The 21567-nt window shown below is 37.3% G+C and overlaps 1 protein-coding gene across 30 annotated transcripts in view; it reads left to right on the top strand.

Moving 5' to 3' along the window:
* The window catches only part of TXNDC16 (thioredoxin domain containing 16), a 115716-nt gene that overhangs the window by 49937 nt on the left and 44212 nt on the right, over nucleotides 1-21567 (top strand). For 23 of the 30 annotated variants that reach the window (XR_012415792.1, XR_012415795.1, XR_012415798.1 and 20 more), the window contains 5 exons: nucleotides 1971-2137; nucleotides 2527-2587; nucleotides 4498-4621; nucleotides 10015-10158; nucleotides 10685-10744. Coding sequence is in view for 20 of the 30 variants with exons in the window: in XM_073997399.1 (XP_073853500.1) it covers nucleotides 1971-2137; nucleotides 2527-2587; nucleotides 4498-4621; nucleotides 10015-10158; nucleotides 10685-10744 (556 nt within the window). In the remaining 10 variants the exon portion in view is untranslated. The remainder of the gene's footprint in view (nucleotides 1-1970; nucleotides 2138-2526; nucleotides 2588-4497; nucleotides 4622-10014; nucleotides 10159-10684; nucleotides 10745-21567) is intronic. The other 7 variants (XM_073997404.1, XM_073997402.1, XM_073997406.1 and 4 more) reach the window with 1 other exon arrangement.

The raw sequence follows: 21567 nt of genomic DNA, 5'->3' as shown, positions 1-21567 counted from the left end.
CTTACTATCACAATGGAATGATGAGAAAATAGAACAAAAACATCAGTCTTTGCAAGTCTCTGACAAAGAGCAGAGACTTCAAGGCAGTTGGGGTTGGGGGAGACTTGAGAGATGTGGCCAAAATAGTACTGACCCTCTTTGGCTGACTGGGCCGAGGAGGGTTGGGAAGGTGGAATGGTGAGAAGGTGGCACCATTGTAAGCTGTATTCGACATTTCTGCCCCATGACTGATACATGTCTGATCTTCACAGACCATCCCATGGGATTTCCCAGTGCCTTCTGGCCACCTGGCCACATGACACCCCATCTCCCTGCCTAGTTCAAATGTCCTGGGAATGCCAAGCAGTGCTAAGATGGCCCTGAAGCCAGCTGTGCTGGGTGGCAGCAAGAGAGGAGAGTGGAGGAGGGGCAGAGGCAGGCAACACTGTTCCAGATTCTCACACATTCTCTGTGTGAGAATTCAAGGAGTGTGGTTGAGTCTCGTCTGGGAGACATCTATGGTGGAAGGTGGAGAAGGTGCAGGTAGCAGTGGCAGAAGTCCACGTCTCTTAGGCAGTAAGCAGACTGAAATGGTGAGCAAGGCCGAGCCTAGAGCTCCATAGAGTAATTGGGCCTGGCCTGCTTTTTGGCGAATCCCAATGTCAGTATCTTTAGGCTTTTGGGGGTTACTCAGTCCCCCAAAAAGGATACAAATTCCAATTGAGGACAAAGGCCTGGCTGCTGGCATTCTGGGAACTGAGTGGAAAGAGAGCTGGGGTGAGGCGAACGTCTCAACATTTGGTTACTTAATCTCCCTGATTTCAGCATGGTGTCCACACTGTCAGCTGTTCCTAGATTTCTGCTGGTGTGGGGAAGTGACAGTTGTTCAAGCTCATAGAGTTGGGGAGGGGAATCTAGGGATCTAACTACCTCTCAAAAGCTTTGACACATTCCTCCTTATTTTAGAGCCTTCCTGCCACTTCCCTTCCAATATTTCCTTCCCAGGTCCAGATATGCCTGACACCGACAGTTCCTGAGCAATTTTAGGATCCTGTAGTTAAAATGCAGTTTTCCCTCTGATGACTTAGGGTTTTGCCTTGTAGGATCTCCTAAGTCAGTTATTATTCTGACGTCTAAAATTGTGCTACCATTTCTTCTCTTCCATTCTTGACATATGTGTGTTTATCTCTTTTAAAAATCTCACTGCTGTAGTTTTCCTGGGAGTTCTGAAGGGAGTGAAATTAGATGTGTGTATTTAATTTGCTGCTTTAACTCAGATATTCCTCATTGTTTTGTAATATGTCATTATATGTTAAATTCTTATATGAAAAAGTTTATTCCTTAGTTATCTGTTCTGTTTCCCTTGAAATATTTATCAATTAGTCCCACAGTTTTATTGATTGTTTTTGTTTGTAATATGTTTATTCTTTATGATTATAATTTTTGGTTTAACTTCTTATGAAATCTATTAGTTTTATAATGCCTAAACTTATAGAGGTCTAGACATGATGGCTCATGCCTGTAATCCCATCACTTTGGAAGGCCAAGGCGGGAGGATCACTTGAGCCCAGGAGTTCAAGACCAGCCTGGGCAACATAGGGAGACCTTGTCTCTACAAAAAATTAAAAAAAAAAAAAAAAAAAAACAACTAGGCACGGTGGTGTACATCTGTGGTCCCAGCTACTCGGGAGGCTGAAGTGGGAGGATTGTTTGAGCCCAGAAGGCTAAGGCTACAATGCGCTGTGATTGTGCCATTGCACTCCAGCCTGATGAGAGAGCAAGATTCTGTCTCAAAAAACAAACAAACAAAACTATATAGGTATATTGGGAGCATTAAATTCAGGAAATTAGGAGATCATTTCTGTTAGTGTTGGATTATTTTACAGACTTTTTTTAGTTGTGACTTTATTAATAAGAATTAGGAGAATTTGAATCCAAATGTTGGAATATTATTATCACTTTTTTTCTTTTTCTTTTTTTTTTAAATGAAGACTGAAGTTGCTGAAGATCCTCAACAAGTTTCAACTGTTCATCTCCAGCTAGGCTTGCCACTGGTTTTTATTGTTAGCCAACAGGCTACTTATGAAGCTGATAGAAGAACTGCAGAATGGGTTGCTTGGCGTCTTCTGGGAAAAGCAGGAGTTCTGCTCTTGTTAAGGTATCTTAAACATCAAATATTTATTATGTTTAGCAAAACACTAATAGTTTCCATGTTTTAAAATTTGATAATTTAATCACTTATAAGTAAACTCAAATCTTTAATGGATTCCAATATAGTTAGAACTAGTTGCTGTGCTAAAATCTGTACATTCATTTATGGTTGATGAAAACTTAGAACTTAAAACCTTGTTATAAATGAAGATGGAGATTAAGATGGAGACTAGAAAATCTGGTCTATATTTATGTGTAAAATTTTTCAGTCACTAAATTGTAATATTTTTTCATAATTTTTAGTATAAGAATATAGTTATGTTTTCTACTGACGTCCTGGGTGACTATTAGTCTTCACATTAGCAACATAAAACATTTATTTCCATTTTGAAAAAGGGACTCTTTGGAAGTGAACATTCCTCAGCATGCTAATGTGGTCTTCAAAAGAGCAGAAAAGGTTAGTTGTTTTATGTATTGTTCTACAATATCTGTTTATTTAAAGAAAGCTAATATATGTGGTCTTAAAGTAATATATTTTATTATAGAAAAATCTGTAAATTATAAATTGCTCCTATTCAAAGAAGATTGCTATTAACATTTTGATGCTTTTATCATGTGTCAGTCTGGTTTTTATCCTATGTTCACATATTTATATGTATTTTTTAAATAAAACAAAATCAGGATTATGTTAGATATCCTGCGTTTTGTTTAAAATAATATTGGGCTGGGCATGGTGGCTCATGCCTATAATCTAGCACTTTGGGAGGCTGAGGCAGGTGGATCACTTGAGCCCAGGAGTGCAAGACCAGCCTAGGCAACATCGGGAGACCCCATCTCTACAAAAAATTGGCTGGGTATGGTCGTGCATGCCTATAGTCCCAGTTACTCAGGAGGCTGAGATGGGAGAATCACTTGAGCCCCAGAGGTTGAAACTGCAGTGAGCCGTGATTGTGCCACTGCACATCCACCCTGGGTGACAGAGAGAGAGAGACCCTGTCTCAAAAAAATAAACAAGATAAAACAGAATTCAAACCATAGCAGTGATGAAAGACAGAATAGTGATTGCTTTTGGGGGATGTTAATGACAGGAAGAGCAAGAAGATGGCCACTGGGTGTGCTGATGATGTTCTGTATCTTAATCTGTGTGGTGGTGATACAAATATGTCCACTTTGTAAAAATCCCTCAAACTCTATACTTAAAATTTTTGTTCTTTTCTGTGTTAATGTTATACTTTAATTAAAAGGCTTACTCTTACTACAAAAATTTCTGTGAATCTTTAGAACAAATTAAGTTTAATTTTGATTCCTCTACTTTTTAAGTTTATTATATTTCTGTAGAAATCAAAATTGCTTGTTTTGAATATAATGTTAAAAAATGAAGATATGTGATAGCAAAGAACAAACATACTTAGAGCTCATAGCTTTATTCCAATATAGAGTTACAGTCAAGAATACTTTGCTAAAATAATCTCTTGGCTTAAAATTTCATATTTTAAAAAGCGTAACACTTGGGCAATAGTAAAATAAATCTTAAGTAATATTTTTAATATTAAGTAATATTGATCTCAGTAGAATTTGGTATTCTTAAAATAACTGGGAGCACATAGTAATTTAATGTTGTTTATAGCTAAACAGGAAATTGAACTTATTAGTGGAATTAATTTAGATGAATATTGTTTTGAATATTTCCGTGGAATGTTGGAATAATCAATTTTGATTTGCTCTATTTGCAGTAAAATTATATATATTTCCATTTTATAAAGAGGTAGAAGTTGCTGTTATATGTGAAATGTTTTACAGACTTCAATATAATGTGGTTGTGACAAGAAGCAAGTGAAGCTTTCAGCACCTTTTTTGCCACCTTTTTCAGTGTAGCCATTGTCTTTATAGAAGGTGTGCTTTGGATGCTTTTCTTTTCATAGTAATTTTGGAGTTACCTTTCCTTTTACGTTTTGCTAAGTTTTAGAATTGAAGTTCAAAGGCTTAGTTTTATTTTAGTGTCAAACAAGTAAAACTTGTTTTTTTTCAGAGTCTTACCCTGTCACCCAGGCTGGAGTGCAGTGGCACAATCTCGCCTCACTGAACCTCCTCCTGGGTTCAGACGATTTTCCTGTTTCAGCCTCCCAAGTAGCTGGGATTACAGGCATGTGCCACCACGCCTGGCTAATTTTTGTATTTTTAGTAGAGATGAGGTTTCACCATGTTGGCCAGGCTGGTCTCGAACTCCTGACCTCAGGTGATCCACCCACCTTGACCTCCCAAAGTGCTGGGATTACAGGTATGAGCCACCACACCTGGTCCAAGTAAAACATTTTTATGCCAAAATACTTCGCTATATTCATTTTTTAAAAATTAATGTATTTCTAGGGAGTTCCAGTGGAATTTTTGGTATTACATGATGTTGATTCAATAATATCTCATGTGGAACATAATACGCACATTGAGGAAATACAAGAAGATGAAGACGATGACATGGAAGGTCCAGATATAGGTAATGTGTTATGATTCTCATCCCTTCCCTATCCTGCCTAGCACCCATAAAGTCAGTGAAATTTCTAATGAATTAACTTTCTCGAAGAATGTATTCAGATTAAGACTCTGTAAAGAAACCTGGCGGAATTTATTTTGAATCACATTTTGTCAAGTTGATTTGTTGAAAGATGTAAGGATGCCATATTTTGTTTAGTGTATTAGCATTTATTGTTACATATCAGGCTTCAAACTTCCCACATCTGTGCCTTCATCTTTCATATCAGTTCTTTCAGCCATTCTGGACTAGTCCGTGTTTAAAAACTCTACTTAGAAACTACAACATGATAATTCACTGTTACTATTTTTATTAGGAAATGGAGTTCTAATAAATATTGTTATATTTGTACTTGTAAATAAATCCAGTTGTTAATGGTATAAGGAGTAAATTTCAGTAACATTTTAGCACTTTTTTTAAACAGTTATTTCAGCTTTTAAAAAAATTTATTGCTTACATTTATGAAGTATTGTATGGTTTTTAAGGCTTTTTCCCACATATTATTTACTTCGATTGTTATGCTCTGAGTTAGCTGATACCACCTTCATTTTGTACGCAATGAGTCTGCATTTCTTGAGTTCAGTGATCCGCCCAAAGTCCCACAAGTGGCAGATGGTGGGGCCTGGGCTAGAACTCAAGCATCCTGAAATAAAATCTTATTTATTAATGACAGTCAAGAATACTTCACTAAAATAATCTAGTGGCCTAAAATTTCATATTTTTAAAGCAACAATTGGGCAATAGTGAAATAACTATTCCTGATACATCTTTCATAACATTAATCCTCTTCTGTAATTATTCATTTATTTTTTTCTCTTCTCCACTAGTCTATAAATATTTCTAAATCAAGGATTATGTCTTGTTCATTTTTGTATACCATATAGTAAATACTTGAGTGTTTTATATAGTACCATTATAAGCTCTAAGAAGGAAGCAATTTACATATCATTTTCATGAGCTCCATACATTGTGATAAAAATCTATATTATAAATTTAATAAGAGCTTTCACTGTTACAATGACCAGTTTCTTGGTTTGAGTGGAGCTCTGGTTTCTTTTCCGATATGCAGGGGTTAGAATTGCTTGTGTTCCTCTCTGGAGTTCTCAGTGGGCTTGTCATTACATAAGCAGACCTGTGTTCTGGTCTGTTTCCTCGCTTATTCCTGTAATGGTTCCTGTATTTGAACCTTCAGAGTTAGAGGACTTGTCCGCAATCTCAGTTTATTTGATTCCTGTCTTCAGTGGGAGTTGCCTGTTTGAAGATTTCTTTGTGGCCACAGCCTTTATATTGTTTCCTGACTCTATGGCCTTATTTACCCTCTGATGCTGCCTTATCTTTCTGGTTTTTATTTTTATTTTTTCATTTGACCAATAATAATTGTACATATTTGTGAGGTACATAGTGATGTTTCAATACATATAATGTATAGTGATCAGGTCAGGATAATTAGCGTATCCATCATTTCAAGCATTTTTCATTTCTTTGTGTTGGAAACGTTCAATAACCTCCAGCCTGTTTCTAGTATTTCTTTTGCAGCTTTGCCTTTTTTGTTTATTTTTCATCTTAACTTCCTATTATCAGTAATCCATATTGGCCCAGAATGTTGTATGGTGTTGTGCCCATATATAATTCTTCCCCCTCCCTTTGTATCACTCCCGTTTACAAAGGAAAACTAGATGAGGGTTAGGAAAGAATTCATTACCGTCTTTGAATGTAAATCAGAGACAGGTGTACCCCAGAGAAATCGGCAAAATGGAATCAGAATGAAAAACACTGGTTCCACAAAAGGGCAAAAGAAAAGAAGCCTGTGTTCCAGCCTGGGCAACATGACAAGACCCTATCTCTACAAAAAATACAAAAATTAGCCAAGCATGGTGGTATGTGCCTGTAATCCCAGCTCCTTGGGAGGCTGAGGTGGGAGGATCGCTTGAGCCCAGGAGACGGAGATTGCAGTGAGCTGAGATCATGCCAGTGCACTCCAACCTGGACAACAGAGTGAGACCCTGTCTCAAAAAAAAAAAAAAAAAAAAGACTGAAAATAGTGTGTATATTATTAATGAATAGGTGGAAGGTAGAGCTGAGGAGTGACTAAATTTACAAGTGATGGTAGCTTATTAGAATATAAGAAAAGAGGGAAAGGAGGAAAAAGAAACAGAGAAGACTGACAGGAAAATGAAAATATATGAATAACAAGAAAAAATATGGTAAATAAGAAAATAGGTCTTTGCTAATTTTGGTATTGAGAATGTAATTTTTTAGTGTCATGGAATTTGGTGCTTATAAGTACCTTAAAGTTATATAGTGCAACTCTCATGCTTCACAAGAGTTGAACATTGAGGCCCAGAGAGTTATGTGATTGACTAGAGTCGTACAGTTAGAAAATGGCTGAGGTTGTGTTGAAATCCAGATCTAGAATTTTAATTTATAGTATGGTCATGTGTCTCTTAACAATGAGGATACTTTCTGAGAAATGCATTATTAGGTGATTTCATTGAGCATACATCATAAAGTTCACTTACACAAACGTACATGGTGTAGCCTATTACACACCTAGGGTGTATGGTCTAGCCTATTGCTCCTAGGCCACAAACCTAGGCATGTTACTGTACTGAATACTGTAGGTACCTGTAACACAGTGGTAGATATTTATGTATCTAAACCTGTGTAAACATAGAAGAGGTACAATAAAAACACGGTATAAAAGATAAAAAATGGTACATTTGTATAGGGTACATACCATGTATGGAGCTTACAGGACTGGAAGTTGCTCTGGGTAAGTCAGTGAGTGAATGTAAAGGCCTAGAACATTACATGATTGTAGACTTCATAAATACTGTACACTTAGGCTGTACTAAATTTATGAATTTTTTTCAATAATAAATTTGTCTTAGCTTACTGTAACTTTTTTACTTTATACATTTTTACAATGTTTAAAAACATTTTGACTGTTTTGTAATAACATTTAACTTAAAGCACAAACACATCATACAGCTGTACAAAAATATTTTCTTTTTTTATATCCTTATTCTATAAGCTTTTTTTTCCATTTAAAACTTTTATGTTTTACGTTTTAAACTTTTCTCTAAAAACAAAAACACAAACACACATCAGCCTAGGCTTATACAGGGTCAAGATCATCCATATTACCCGCTTCCACTTCCACATTGTGTCCCTTTGGAAGGTCTTCGGGGACAGTAACAAGCATGGAGCTGTCATTTCCTATGATAATAATGCCTTCTTTTAGAATGCCTCCTGAAAGACCTACCTGAGGCTGTTTTACAGTGAACTTTTTATTTTATAAGTGAAAGGAGTACACTCTAATGATAAGAGTATAGTAAATATATAAACCAATAATCTAGTCCTTTATTATCATTATCAAGTATTATTTACTGTACGTAATTGTATGTGCTATACTTTTTTTTTTTTTTTTTTGAGACAGAGCTTTGCTCTTGTCGCTCAGGCTGGAGTACAGTGGTGTAATCTCGGCTCACTGTAACCTCCACCTCCTGGGTTCAAGTGATTCTTCCGCCTCAGCCTCCCAAGTAGCTGGGATTACAAGCATGCGCCAACATGCCCGGCTGATGTTTTGTATTTTTAGTAGAGACAGGGTTTCACCATGTTGGCCAGGCTGGCCTTGAACTCCTGACCTCAAGTGATCCACCCACCTCGGCCTCCCAAAGTGCTGGGATTACAGGTGTGAGCCACCATGCCTGGCCTTATGTGCTATATGACTCACTGTAGGTTTGTTTACACCCGCGTCACCACAAACATGTGAGTAATGTGTTGTGCTACGACACTACAGTGGCCACTACATCACCAGATGATAGGAATTTCTCAGCTCTATTATGATCTTAAGGGACTACAGTTGTATATGTGGTCCATTGTTGACTGAAATATCATTATGTGGTGTGTGACTGTATTAGAAATCATGTATAAAACAATACTTTAGTTCTATGAATGTATTGTCTTCTTTCTCCCTTCTTTCTTTTTAATGTGTTGTTACAGAGAATTATGAACATACCGTAAAGGAGATAGAATAATAGAACAAATTCTTGTTATCCATTACTTGGCCTCACATTATCAAACCATGGCTAATCCTGCTCCAGTCACCCCCTACCTCTTATTGTTTTGTAGCAAATCCCAAACATAAGATTTCATCTATAAGTATTTCCCTGGGTTTCAGAAATACAAGATTTTCATTTTTAACATTAACATAATTAATACTATTATTACATCTAAAAAATTAACAATTCTTACTATCATCATATAGCCAGTCAGTGTTTGAACTTCCGATTGCACCATGCTCTTACATGCCACTGTGCCTTTGCTCATGCCGTTCTCTTTGCTCTTTATGCCACCACTGCCTTTCTTCTCTGCCTACCTGAATTTTCTTTTTCTTTTCATATTCAGCTAGTATCAACTCTTCTAAGAAGCTTTATCCTTTAGTCAAGTTATATGCTCCATCTGTGTTACCATACAATCTCTACAAACTTCCAACAGAATATTTATGAATCCAAATGTATTTTTGAAGATACATGGATGGATGGATGGATGGATGGATGGATCTATCAGTCTATTGATTGGTCTGTCTAAATTAAGGAAGAGTTTTCACATATTCAGAATCCACTCATAACTTGATGCTTTTGGGATAAAATCCAGACTTCTTGTCTCATGTGACCTCTTATGATCTAGCCACTGCCTAGCCTAGAGTTTTCTCATGCTGTTTATTCCTGCAGCCCCGTCTTGTCTTAGTCAAATTTGCCTTCTCTCAGCCTTGTATGTGCTAAACTCTTGTATGTCTCAGAGCTTTTGCGTATGTAATTCTCTTTGTCTAAAACATTCTTTTCTTGATTCTCTACCTGGCAGATTTTGGGCTTCCCAATCTAAATAGCCCTGTTATATAATCTCTCAGTGTATCCTTTACCTTTCTTCACAAATTGGTCATAATTTATAATTATATGTTTATTCGGTGATCAGTTTATCTGACTTTTCCATAGATAGAAGTTCCATGTGGTCAGGACTATGTCTGTTTTGTTTACCAGTTTTCCTAGTGCCTGTCACAATGCTTGGCATATAGTAGAGGCAACATAAACAAAACAGCACTATTAATATTCTTTGTAGAACAAGTTTTAATTTTGAAATTGACTAAAACTTTACAACTTCTAGGTCAGGAAGCATCTCAGCGTCAGTTAAGCAACTGGAAAGTTTTTTAAATATCATGCGTCCTAACTATTAAGATAGGATGAATTCAAAAGTTTGTATAAAGTACTGAATTATTACATGCTTCCTATGAGAAGAGCTTAAATAGTTTTCATTATACATCAATATTTAAATTAATTTCTTTTCCAACATTTCAGATGTTCAGGATGATGAAGTGGCAGAAACTGTTTTCAGAGATAGGAAGAGAAAATTACCTTTGGAACTCACAGTGGAACTAACAGAAGAAACATTTAATGCAACAGTGACGGCTTCTGACAGCATAGTACTCTTCTATGCTGGTTGTGAGTATGACTCTTTAGAGGAGACTATTACATATTAGGACATTTAAACACACAGATTTAATTTTTGGCATTTCATGTATTGCACGTTGTAAAATGAAATTGCTTTCATATGTCTCAAGTAGACTGTGTGCATGGAAGCATTTACTTCTGATTCTGGGATTGTGCAATTTATTTATATCTGATTTACAAATTAAAGGTTAATGATTAAACTAGATGTTCATTAATTTTGAAAAATTGTGACTCACGCTAATGATTTTAACATATTGTTATTATAGATTTATAGTGAGTATATTGCTTTTATCTTCAAATCATAGCTATTTAGCTATATTCCTTGCAGTACAAGTGCGGAAAATCAGTTGCTTTTGAAACTCTTAAGTGGTTGGACTATGTTAAGAAATGTATAGTAGAATATTTCTGCTTAACAATAATTTTGGGAAACCTCATAAATCTGTGTATTTGTTACATATCAGTGTGGATGCTTTGGAGATACACAGTAATATCTGTTGAATTTTTCATTTTCATGTAGGGCAAGCAGTATCCATGGCATTTTTGCAATCCTATGTTGATGTGGCAGTTAAACTGAAAGGTATTGTACTGTGCTATGCATGCTTATTTTTCTGATTCTGAACTGTAGCTATTTGTAAAACTATGTCATGCAAAAAATGTAGAAAACCACATAAAATTTCAGGTTACTATGTTTGTGTCTCCAGGGTTAAGTTAATGAACCAGGAGTTTCAAGAGTACTTAGGAGCATTCACTTTGATTTGTCTTCATAGAACTGTCTTTAGTAGAACGTAGAGAGCCTATGTATTAAGTACTTGTGGCTACACAGTTAATCCAACAATCTTTTTGGTTTAAGTCAGTCATTCAGCAAGCATTTATGAGTGCCTATTCTGTGCCAGTTACTGCAGTTAAATACTGGAGATAAAAATTTGGCAGATTCAAGACCCAGTCTCATGGTCTAATGAGAGATCAAAGATCCCTGTGTTCTTGAAACTGTATAGTTTACTCCTCATGGATGGAATGCTTTTTAATATCCAGGATCTCTTTATGTTAACTATCCTATGAAACCTGATTTAATAGTGGGCAAATAAAGATCCAAGGAATGGACTTTAACTGAAAATATCCGTGCTACCATCTCAGCAAAGACATAGGGGAAAAGAGGGAGGCCTGTTAGAGAGATAATAATGGATTAGGTGTGCTTAATGTAAGTTCCTTATGGTTAGGTAGTGTGCCTTATATCAGCCTATTGGGCTTGGCATATTGCCTTACATTGCAGAACATCTGGTTTTTAACAGTTGAATAAATGAATAATAGAGTTTCATAAATTTGTTTCATTTAATGGAAACTGTGTACTGATGTACAACTTATTTATACATTGACACTTTTGAAAACTCGAGAAATTGATTCCAGATACTCAAACCTAAGTGTATCATTCCTTTTTTAAAATTATTATTTTTTTATTTGCATAGGTTATTGGGGAACAGGTGGTGTTTGGTTACATGAGTAAGTTCTTTGGTGGTGATTTGTGAGAGATTGGTGCACTCATCACCTGAGCAGTATACACTGTGCTGCACCCAGTTTGTGACCTTTTATTCCTTACCCCCTTCCTACCCTTTCCCCTTGAGTCCCCACAGTCCATTTTGTCTTTCTTAGGCCTTTGCATCCTCATAGCTTAGCTCCCAAATATGAGTGAGAATGATGTTTGGTTTTCCATTCCTGAGTTAGAATAATCGTCTCCAGTCTCATCCCAGTTGCTGCAAATGCCGTTAATTCATTCCTTTTTATGGCTGAGTAGTATTCCATTGTATACATATACACCACAGTTTCTTTGTCCACTTGTTGATTGATGAGCATTTGGGTTGGTTCCATGTTTGTACAGTTGCAAATTGTGCTGCTATAAATATGTGTGCCAGTATCTTTTTCACATAGTGACTTATTTTCCTCTGGGTAACCAGTAGTGGGATTGCTGGATCAAGTTCCTTTTAGTTCTTTAAGGAATCTCTACACTATTTTCTATAGTGGTTGTATTAGTTTACATTCCCACCAGCAGTGTTGAAGAGTTCCCTGTTCATCACATCCATGCCAACATCTATTTTTAAAAAATTTTTTTGATTATGGCCATTCTTGCAGGAATAAGGTGGTATTGAGTTGTGGTTTTGAATTGCATTTCCCTGATCCTTGGTGATGTTGAGCATTTTTTCATGTTTATTGGCCATTTGCATATCTTCTTTTGTAACTGTTTCTGTTCATGTCCTTAGCCCACTTTTTGATGGGAGTTTTTTTTTTCTTCTTGCTAATTTGTTTGAGTTCATTGTAGATTCTGGATATTAGTTTTTTGTCAGACGTATAGATTGTGAAGATCTTCTCCCATTCTGTGAGTTGTCTGTTACTCTGCTGACCGTTCCTTTTGCTGTGCAAAAGCTCTTTCATTTAATTAAGTCTCAGCTATTTATCTTTGTTTTTATTGCATTTGTTTTTGGGTCCTTGGTCATGAAATTCTTGTCTAAGTCAACGTCTGGAAGGGTTTTTCCAATGTTGTCTTCTTTTTTTTTATAGAATTTTTATAGTTTCAGGTCTTAGATTTAAGTCTTTGATCTATCTTGAGTTGATTTTGTATAAGGTGAGAGGTGAGGATCCTGTTTCTCCTACATGTGGCTTGCCAGTTGTCTCAGCACCATTTGTTGAAGAGGGTGTCTTTCCCCACTTTATATTTTTGTTTGCTTTGTTGAAGATCAGTTGGCTGTAGTATTAGGGTTTATTTCTTAGTTCTCTGTTTTGTTCCATTGGTCTATGTGCCAATTTTTATGCCAGTACCATGCTGTTTTGGTGACTCTGGCCTTATAGTTTGAAACAGGTAATGTGATGCCTCCAGATTTGTTCTTTTTGCTTAGTCTTACTTTGGGTATGTGGGCTCTTTTTTGGTTCCATATGAATTTCAGGATTGTTTTTTCTAGTTCTGTGAAGAATGATGGTGGTATTTTGATGGGAATTGTGTTGAATTTGTAGATTGCTTTTGACAGTATGGTCATTTTCACAATACTGATTCTACCCATCCATGAACATGAGATGTGTTTCCATTTGTTTGTGTCATCTGTGATTTCTTTCAGCAGTGTTTTGTAGTTTTCTCTGTAGAAGTCTTTCATCTCCTTGGTTAGGTATATTCCTAAATATTTTTTCTTTTTTTTTGCAGCTATTGTAAAAGAGGTTGAATTCTAGACTTGATGCTCAGCTTGGTTGCTGTTGGTGTATAGAAGAGCTATTGATTTGTGTACGTTGATTCTGTATCTGGAAACTTTGCTGAATTATTTTATCACTTCTAGGAACTTTCTGGATGAGTCTTTAGGGTTTTCTAGATAAACAGTCATATCATCACCGAACAGCGGCAGTTTGACTACTTCTTCACCAGTCTGGATGCCTTTATTTCTTTCTCTTGTTTGAGTGCTATGGCTAGGACTTCCAGTACTGTGGTGAAGAGGAGTGGTGAGAGTGGGCATCCTTGTCTTGTTCCAGTTCTCAGAGGGAATGCTTTCAATTTTTCCCCATTCAGTATATGTTGGCTGTGGGTTTGTTATAGATGGCTTTTATTACATTGAGGCATGTGTCTCGTATGCCAGTTTTGCTGAGAGTTTTAATCATAGAGGAATGCTGGATTTTATCAAATGCTTTTTCTGCATCTATTGAGATGATCATGTGATTTTTGTTTTTGATTCTGTTTATGTGGTGTATTGCATTTATTGACTTGTGTATTTTAATTATCCCTGCATCCCTGGTATGAAACCCACTTGATCATGGTGGATTATCTTTTTGATATGTTGTTGGATTCAGTTAGCTAGTGCGTTGTTGAGGATTATAGCATCTATGTTCATCAGGGATATTGGTCTGTAGTTTTCTTTTTTGGTTATGTCTTTTCCTGGTTTCGGTATTAGGGTGATACTGGTGTCATAGAATGATTTCGCGAGGGTTCCCTTTTCCTCTATCTTGTGGAATAGTGTCAGTAGGATTGGTACCAATTCTTCTTTGAATGTCTGGTAGGATTCTGCTGTGAATCTGTCTTGTCCTGGACTTTTTTTGTTGGTAATTTTGTTACCATTTCAATTTCACTGGTTGTTATTGGACTGTTCAGAGTAGCTAATTCTTCCTGATTTAAGCTAGGAAGGGTGTATCTTTCCAGGAATTTATCCATCTCCTCTAGGTTTTCCAGTTTATGCCCATAAAGGTGTTCTGAATTATCTTTTGTATTTCTGTGGTGTCAGTGTGGTATCTCCCATTTCGTTTCTAATAGAGCTTATTTGGATTTCCTCTTTTCTTTTCTTGGTTAATCCTGCTAATGGTCTATCAGTTTTATTTTTCTTTGCAAAGAACCAGCTTTTTGTTTCATTTATCTTTTGTATTTTTGTTGTTGTTATTTCAATTTCATTTAGTTCTGCCCTGATCTTGGTTATTTCCTTTCTTCTGCTGGGTTCAGACTTGGTTTGTTCTTGTTTCTCTAATTCCTTGAGGTGTGACCTTAGATTGTCTGTCTGTGCTCTTTCAGACTTTGATGTAAGCAGTTAGGGCTATGAACTTTCCTCTTAGCACTGCCTTTACTATATCCCAGAAGTTTTGATAGGTTGTGTCACTATTGTCATTCAGTTTGAAGAATTTTAAAATTTCCATCATGATTTCATTTTTGACCCAGTGATCATTCAGGAACAAGTTATTTAATTTCCATGTATTTGCATGTTTTTGAAGGTTCCTTCTGGAGTTGATTTCCAGTTTTATTCCACTGTGGTCTGAAAGAGTACTTGATATGATTTCAATTTTCTTGAATTTATTGAGGCTCATTTTGTGGCCTCTATCATATAGTCTATCTTGGAGAAAGTTCCATGCACTGTTGAATAGAAAGTGTATTCTGTGGTTGTTGGGTAGAATGTTCTGTAAATACCTGTTAAGTCCATTTGTACCAGGGTATACTTTAAAGCCATTGTTTCTTTGTTGACCTTCTGTCTTGATGACCTGTCTAGTGCTGTCAGTGGACTATTGTAGTCTCCCACTATTATTATGTTGCTATCTATCTCATTTCATAGGTTTATTAGTAATTGTTTTATAAATTTAGGTGCTCCAATGTTAGGTGCATATATATTTAGGATTGTGATATTTTCCTGTTGGACAAGGCCTTTTATCATTACATAATGACCCTCTTTGTCTTTTTTATAACTGCTGTTGCTTTAAAGTTTGTTTTGTCTGATATAAGAATAGCTACCCCTGCTCACTTTTGGTGTCCATTTGCATGGAAGGTCTTTTTCCATCCCTTTACCTTAAGTTTATGTGAGTCTTTATGTGTTAGGTGTGTCTCTTGAAGGTAGCAGATTGTTGGTTGGTGAATTCTTATCCATTCTGCAATTCTGTGTGTTTTAAGTGGAGCTACTTTAGGCCATTTACATTCAATGTTAGTATTGAGATGTGAGATACCATTCCATTCATCATGCTATTTGTTGCCTATATACCTTTTTTTAAAATTGTGTTTGTTTTGTAGGTCATGTGAGATTTATGCTTTAAAGAGGTTCTTTTTTGATGTGTTTCCAGGGTTTGTTTCAAGATCTAGAGCTCCTTTTAGCAGTTCTTGTAGTGCTGGCTTGGTAGTGACGAATTCTCTCGTGTTTGTCTGAAAAATACTGTATCTTTCCTTCACTTAGGAAGCTTAGTTTTGGTGGGTACAAAATTCTTGGCTGATAATTGTTTTGTTTGAAGAGGCTGAAGATAGGATCCCAATCCCTTCTAGCTTGTAGAGTTTCTGCTGAGAAATCTGCTCTTAATCTGATAGGTTTTCCTTTATATGTTACCTGGTGTTTTGCGTCACAGCTCTTAAGATTCTTTCATTTGTCTTAACTTTAGATAACCTGATGACAGTGTGCCCAGGCATTGATCTTTTTGTGATGAATTTCCCAGGTGTTTTTTGGGCTTCTTGTACTTGGATGCCTAGTTCTCTAGCAAGGCTGGGGAAGTTTTCCTTGATTATTCCCCCAAATATATTTTCCAAATAGATTTCTCTTCTTTCTCAAAAACGCTGATTATTCAGGTTTGGTTGTTTAACATAATCCCAAACTTCTTGGAGGCTTTTTCATATTTTCTTATTTTTTTGTCTTTGTTGCATTGGGTTAATTCGAAAACCTTGTCTTCGAGCTCTGAAGTTCTTTCTTCTGCTTGTTTGATTCTATTGCTGAGACTTTCCAGAGCATTTTGCATTTCTGTAAGTGCGTCTATTGTTTCCTGAAGGTTTGATTGATTTTTATTTATGCTATCTATTTCATTGAATATTTCTTCCTTCTTGTATAATTTTTTTCAATGTCCTTACATTGGGCTTTGCCTTTCTCTGGCACCTCCCTGATTAGCTGAGTAACTAAGCTTCTGAATTCTCTTTCAGGTAGATCAGGGATTTCTTCTTGGTTTGGATCCCTTGATGGAGAGCTAGTGTGATTTTTTTGGGGATGAGGTGAAGAATCTTGTTTTGTCATATTACCAGAATTGGTTTTCTGGTTCCTTCTCATTTGGGTAAGCTCTGTCAGAGGGAAGGTCTAGGGCTCAAAGCTGTTGTTCAGTTCCTTTTGTCCCATAGGGTGTTCCCTTGATGCAGTACTCTTTCCCTTTTCCTAGGGATATGGCTTCCTGAGAGCCAAGCTATAGTCATTGTTATCTGTCTTCTGGATCTAGCCACCCAGCAAGTCTACCAGACTCCAGGCTGGTACTTGGGGTTGTCTACACCGAGTCCTGTGATGTGAACCATCTGTGGGTCTCTCAGCCATGGATACTGGCACCTGTTCCAGTGGAGGTGTCAGAAGGGCAAAATGGACTCTGCGAGGGTTCTTAGCTTTGGTTGATTAATGCACTATTTTTGTGCCGATTTACCTCCTGCTGGGAGGTGGCACTTTCAAGAGAGCATTGGCTCGAAAGTGCATTGGTGTCGGGAGGAACAGGCAGTGAGCAGGGCCCTATAACTCCCAAGAGTATATGCCCTTTGTCTTCAGTTACCAGGGTGGGTAGGGGACCATTAGGTGGGGGCAGGGCTAGGCGTGCCTGAGCTCAGACTCTACTTGGGCAGGTCTTGCTGCGTCTGCTGTGGGGGATGAGGGTGAAGTTCCCAGGTCAATGGAGTTATGTTCTTCGGAGGATTATGGCTGTCTTTGCTGTGTCATGCAGGTTGTCAGGGAAGTGGAGGAAAGCAGTCACAGGCCTCACCCAGCTCCCATACAACGCAAAGGGCCAGTCTCACTTCCACTGTGCCCCCACTCAAAAGCACCAAGTCTGTTTGCAGGTAGTGGGTGAACAGGGCTGAGAACCTGCCCTAGGCTACCTGCCTTCCAGCTGCGAAAATAAGTACGGCTTTCTTTCTTCCCCAACCTGTGGCGTCTGCACACTGGATTCATACCCTCCCCTGAGTTCTGGCCAGGAGACTTTTCGATTGGTTCAAATTGTTACAAAGTTCAGCTGGAGGTTCTTTTTGCCTGTGGCCTTTCTGAGTGCCTCCAGTAGCCCTCAAGGACCCCTTGTGAGGTGAGGCACAGATGGCTTGGTAGGGTACCCAGCGAGCCCACAGGGATTTTCCTGCTGCTTCCTCTATCCGTGTATTTCGCTTTTGTTCTGCTCTCTAAATTGACTCAGCTCCAGGTAAGGTCAGAATCTTCTCCCGTAATCTAGACCTTTAGGTTCCGCCATGGGGGTGTGTGTTCGGGGTGGACGATCTGCCTTTCCCACTTCCACAGTTTGAGTACTCACAGTATTTGGGGTGTCTCCCAGGTCCTGCAGGTGCAATCGCTTCCTTCAGAGGGTCTGTCAGTTCTCTTGGCTCTCCTTATGTATTGCTGCAGTTTTGGAGCAAAAGTTCATGATGCGAGCCTCCACACGCTGTTCTGTCTGTCCCCATTCCTTTTATTACCCAACCACATTTGATCCAACTTTTGATTATTACTGAGTGAAGGGATAATTAAGTCTGTAGACACAACAATCTGTAACCATTTTTTTGAGATGGAGTTTTGCTCTTGTTGCCCAAGCTGGAGTACAATGGTGTGATCTCAGCTCACTGCAACCTCCACCTCCTGGGTTCAAGTGATTCTTCTGCCTCAGCCTCCCAAGTAGCTGGGATTACAGGTGTGCACCACCATGCTTGGCTAATTTTTATATTTTTAGTAGCAACAGGGTCCAGGCTGGTCTCAAACTGCTGACCTCAAGTAACCTACCTGCCTTGGCCTCCCAGAGTGCTGGGATTATAGGCATGAGCCACTGCGCCCAGCCTCTAATCATTTTTTAAAGAAGCAAATCCTCTTACTTGCTTTCATATTTTCCTTTATGCAAGGCAAGTTGCAATCTACAGACAAATTTAAGTTTTCTTCTTTTAGATTCTCTAGCCTTATTGGCAAATACTTAGAAGAAAAGCAATGAAGGAGAAAATATAAATCATAATGAAGTAGTGATTGGATAATATTCCTCAAGAATACGATTAATTATCCCTCTCTCCACCCCATTTAATTAGACACAAGATGAAAATGGAAAAAGATTTTCTTGCATTCTTTTCTATTAATGACCAAATAAAGAGACTACCTGTCTCCTTAATGCAAGGGCTCAGAGTTGTATGTGTTTGTTGAATAAAAAAGTAGATAAGCAATCGGGACTTGTTTTCCTTTTCATTCATTATGTTCTTTATGAATAACAACTTTTTTTGGTAATCAGATATCAGAATGGATTATTTTGGAAGTTCAGGGAACTTAATGTAGAAATGCATTGCATAGGTAATTACAATGTTTTGTGTTTATGTTGAAGCCTACACTATAACTTTATAAATTAGGAAACTATAATAATACCTTGGGCATTTAGTTCTATCATCTGTTTTTCTGACAGATCTGACTTTGTGGGAAAAAGCCATTTGTATCTCTTAGTCCAAGACAATGAAGAATGTTTTTTACTCTGTCACAAGGTGGCAGCAAATGTCAAAATTTTATACTTACATAATACCTGTATCTAAAATAATGTTTTTTCCTTTAAATTAGGAACCTATTTGAAATTACTGCATTGATAAAGTATATGGGATGTAATACTATAGGCATCTTAGAATATTAGACTATTTTAATTGAAACATGAATAAATATTGGAACCATTTTACAGGAATAAAAATAAAACTTTTAAATTGATAACTTCAGTATAACTTTTAATGATATGTATCAGTATTACTTTTCTGGTTTTAAAAATAACATCAAAATTTTCCATTTCAACTGTAGGGACAAAGGAATAATCACATTTTTAGCAGTAGTAGACATACTGAGGATGCTTATTGAAAGGAAAGCACTGCAGCTGGAAGAGCACTATATTCCGTACTTGGGTGGCAAAATATATAACATGGCACTTTGTATAAACAAGCATCACCAGATGTTTATTGATGAAATTGAAGCAGCTGCGTTGTCTGGGGTATATACCCTGGGGTTTGTTGTCATGCACCAGGAAAATTTAGGAAACGGACACACACAAGGAGTTTAGGAGCAGTTTAATAGAGAGAAGAGAAAGAGAAACAGCTTCCTCTATAGAGGAATGGGTCTCCAAGCGGAAAGGACTGGCTGGCAGCGAATGTGTCGAGTTTTATACTCCAGTTTTAGAAGGTGGTGTCTGATTTACACAGGGCTCATAGATTGATTCAGTCAGGTATGATGTTTACACAGTGGCACAGGAAAGTCTGGTCGACCCACCTTAATCTTATACAAATGGGCTTTCCAGTTGTCTGGGGCCATCTTGTCTGCTCCTTATGGAACACATGCCTGGCAGTGAAGGGAAGACCGAGCGGCCATGTTGAAAACGTCTAATCCTTAGTTCCTGCCAGTACGTGCAGACTTCCAGCTTGCAGGCTGCTCTTTGTTAGAAAAAGATCTGGGGCTGCTTTTCATTAAAAAGAAAAACCTTACTGAGGACTCCCATACCCTTGCTATCTGCCTAAGTGATTTCTTCTTAACTCCTGTATCAAAATGATTAAAACAAGGATAAGAGAACTTTGATAGGAAGTAACTTAGCAGGTCTGATTTGGGAAGATATAAGGATTTATATTTGTTTATATGCTCATACAAAATTCAAGTATTAATATCCTTTAATGTAAGAATTTAAAATTTATGAAGAAATACCAATGTACATTTTACACATTTTTACTGGGTACATACTGTGTAATAGACACTGTGCTAGGCAGTGGGTATATAGTGGTGAATAAGACAAAGGCCAGGCGCCATGGCTCGTGCCTGTAATCCCAGCACTTTGGAAGGCTGAGGCAGGCAGATCACGAGGCCAGGAGATCAGGACCATCCTAGGTGAAATCCCATCTCTACTAAAAAATAGAAAAAATTAGCCGGGCATGGTGCTGGGCACCTGTAGTCTCAGCTACTCGGGAGGCTGAGGCAGGAGAATGGTGTGAACCCGGGAGGCAGAGCTTGCAGTGAGCCGAGATTGCTCCAGCCTGGGCTACAGAGTGAGACTCTGTCTCAAAAAAAAAAAAAAATTAAAATTAAAATTTAAAAAATTTGGTGATAAAATATTAAAATATCACATTCACAATTTTAATCATATGATTAAGTTACATTTAGACTATATTCTAAATTGATACACAAAGATTCCTTCTTTGATCTAGTATGATACTAAATTTTATTTTTTATTAGAATTTATTCTTTTGAGTTGTATGGTGCTTATTTTATTTAGCATTTGATCTCTTTCCACATAGCGATTTATAATATTTTAGATAACTTTACACGTTTTATTATAGAGCAAGTAGGAATTTCTGTTTGAGATTCTACTATGTGTTTTCTTAGGCTGAAAATAAATTATAATATTTAGACAGGTTAGGTGTCTGAAGTCCTATGTGAGTTTCACATATGTCATTTATTCACATGCATATTTAAGGTGCTGCAGGTGCTGGAAAATCAGTGATAAATAAACAGACACAGTCCCTGCTCTCACAGAGTTGTCTTGGTAGAGACACATTAATCAGATAATGAATAGTATATAATTACATAAGGAGATAAGGAAAGGAGCATGGTTCTATAATAGCATATGTCAAGGGAACCTGATGTAGATCAGTGTGTCAGAGAAGGCTTCCTTGAAGTTGTACATGGTGAGAAAGATTTAAACTCTGCAAAGGTTGGTGGGGGTAAGCTGGTACCAAAACAGATTTGAGTTTTGAAAAGATATCTCTAGTATTAGTGTAGAGACACTGAATTCAAGGAGATGAATTAGAAGCCTATTGTAGTTATCCAGGAGAAATAACAACTTGAGTAGTGGCAGTGAAGAGAAATGGACAGTAATTAGAGATACTAAAAATTTAGGTGGTAAAATTGAAAGAACATGCTGATTAATTAATAGGCATGAAGGGCTTGGGAATGGGGAGGTATGAAAGATGAAGCTTTG

Source organism: Macaca fascicularis, chromosome 7 (assembly GCF_037993035.2).
Source record: "Macaca fascicularis isolate 582-1 chromosome 7, T2T-MFA8v1.1".
NCBI classification, from domain to species: domain Eukaryota; kingdom Metazoa; phylum Chordata; class Mammalia; order Primates; family Cercopithecidae; genus Macaca; species Macaca fascicularis.
The sequence above is the reverse complement of the archived record's forward strand: the minus strand, read 5'-3'. Positions and strand labels throughout refer to the sequence as shown.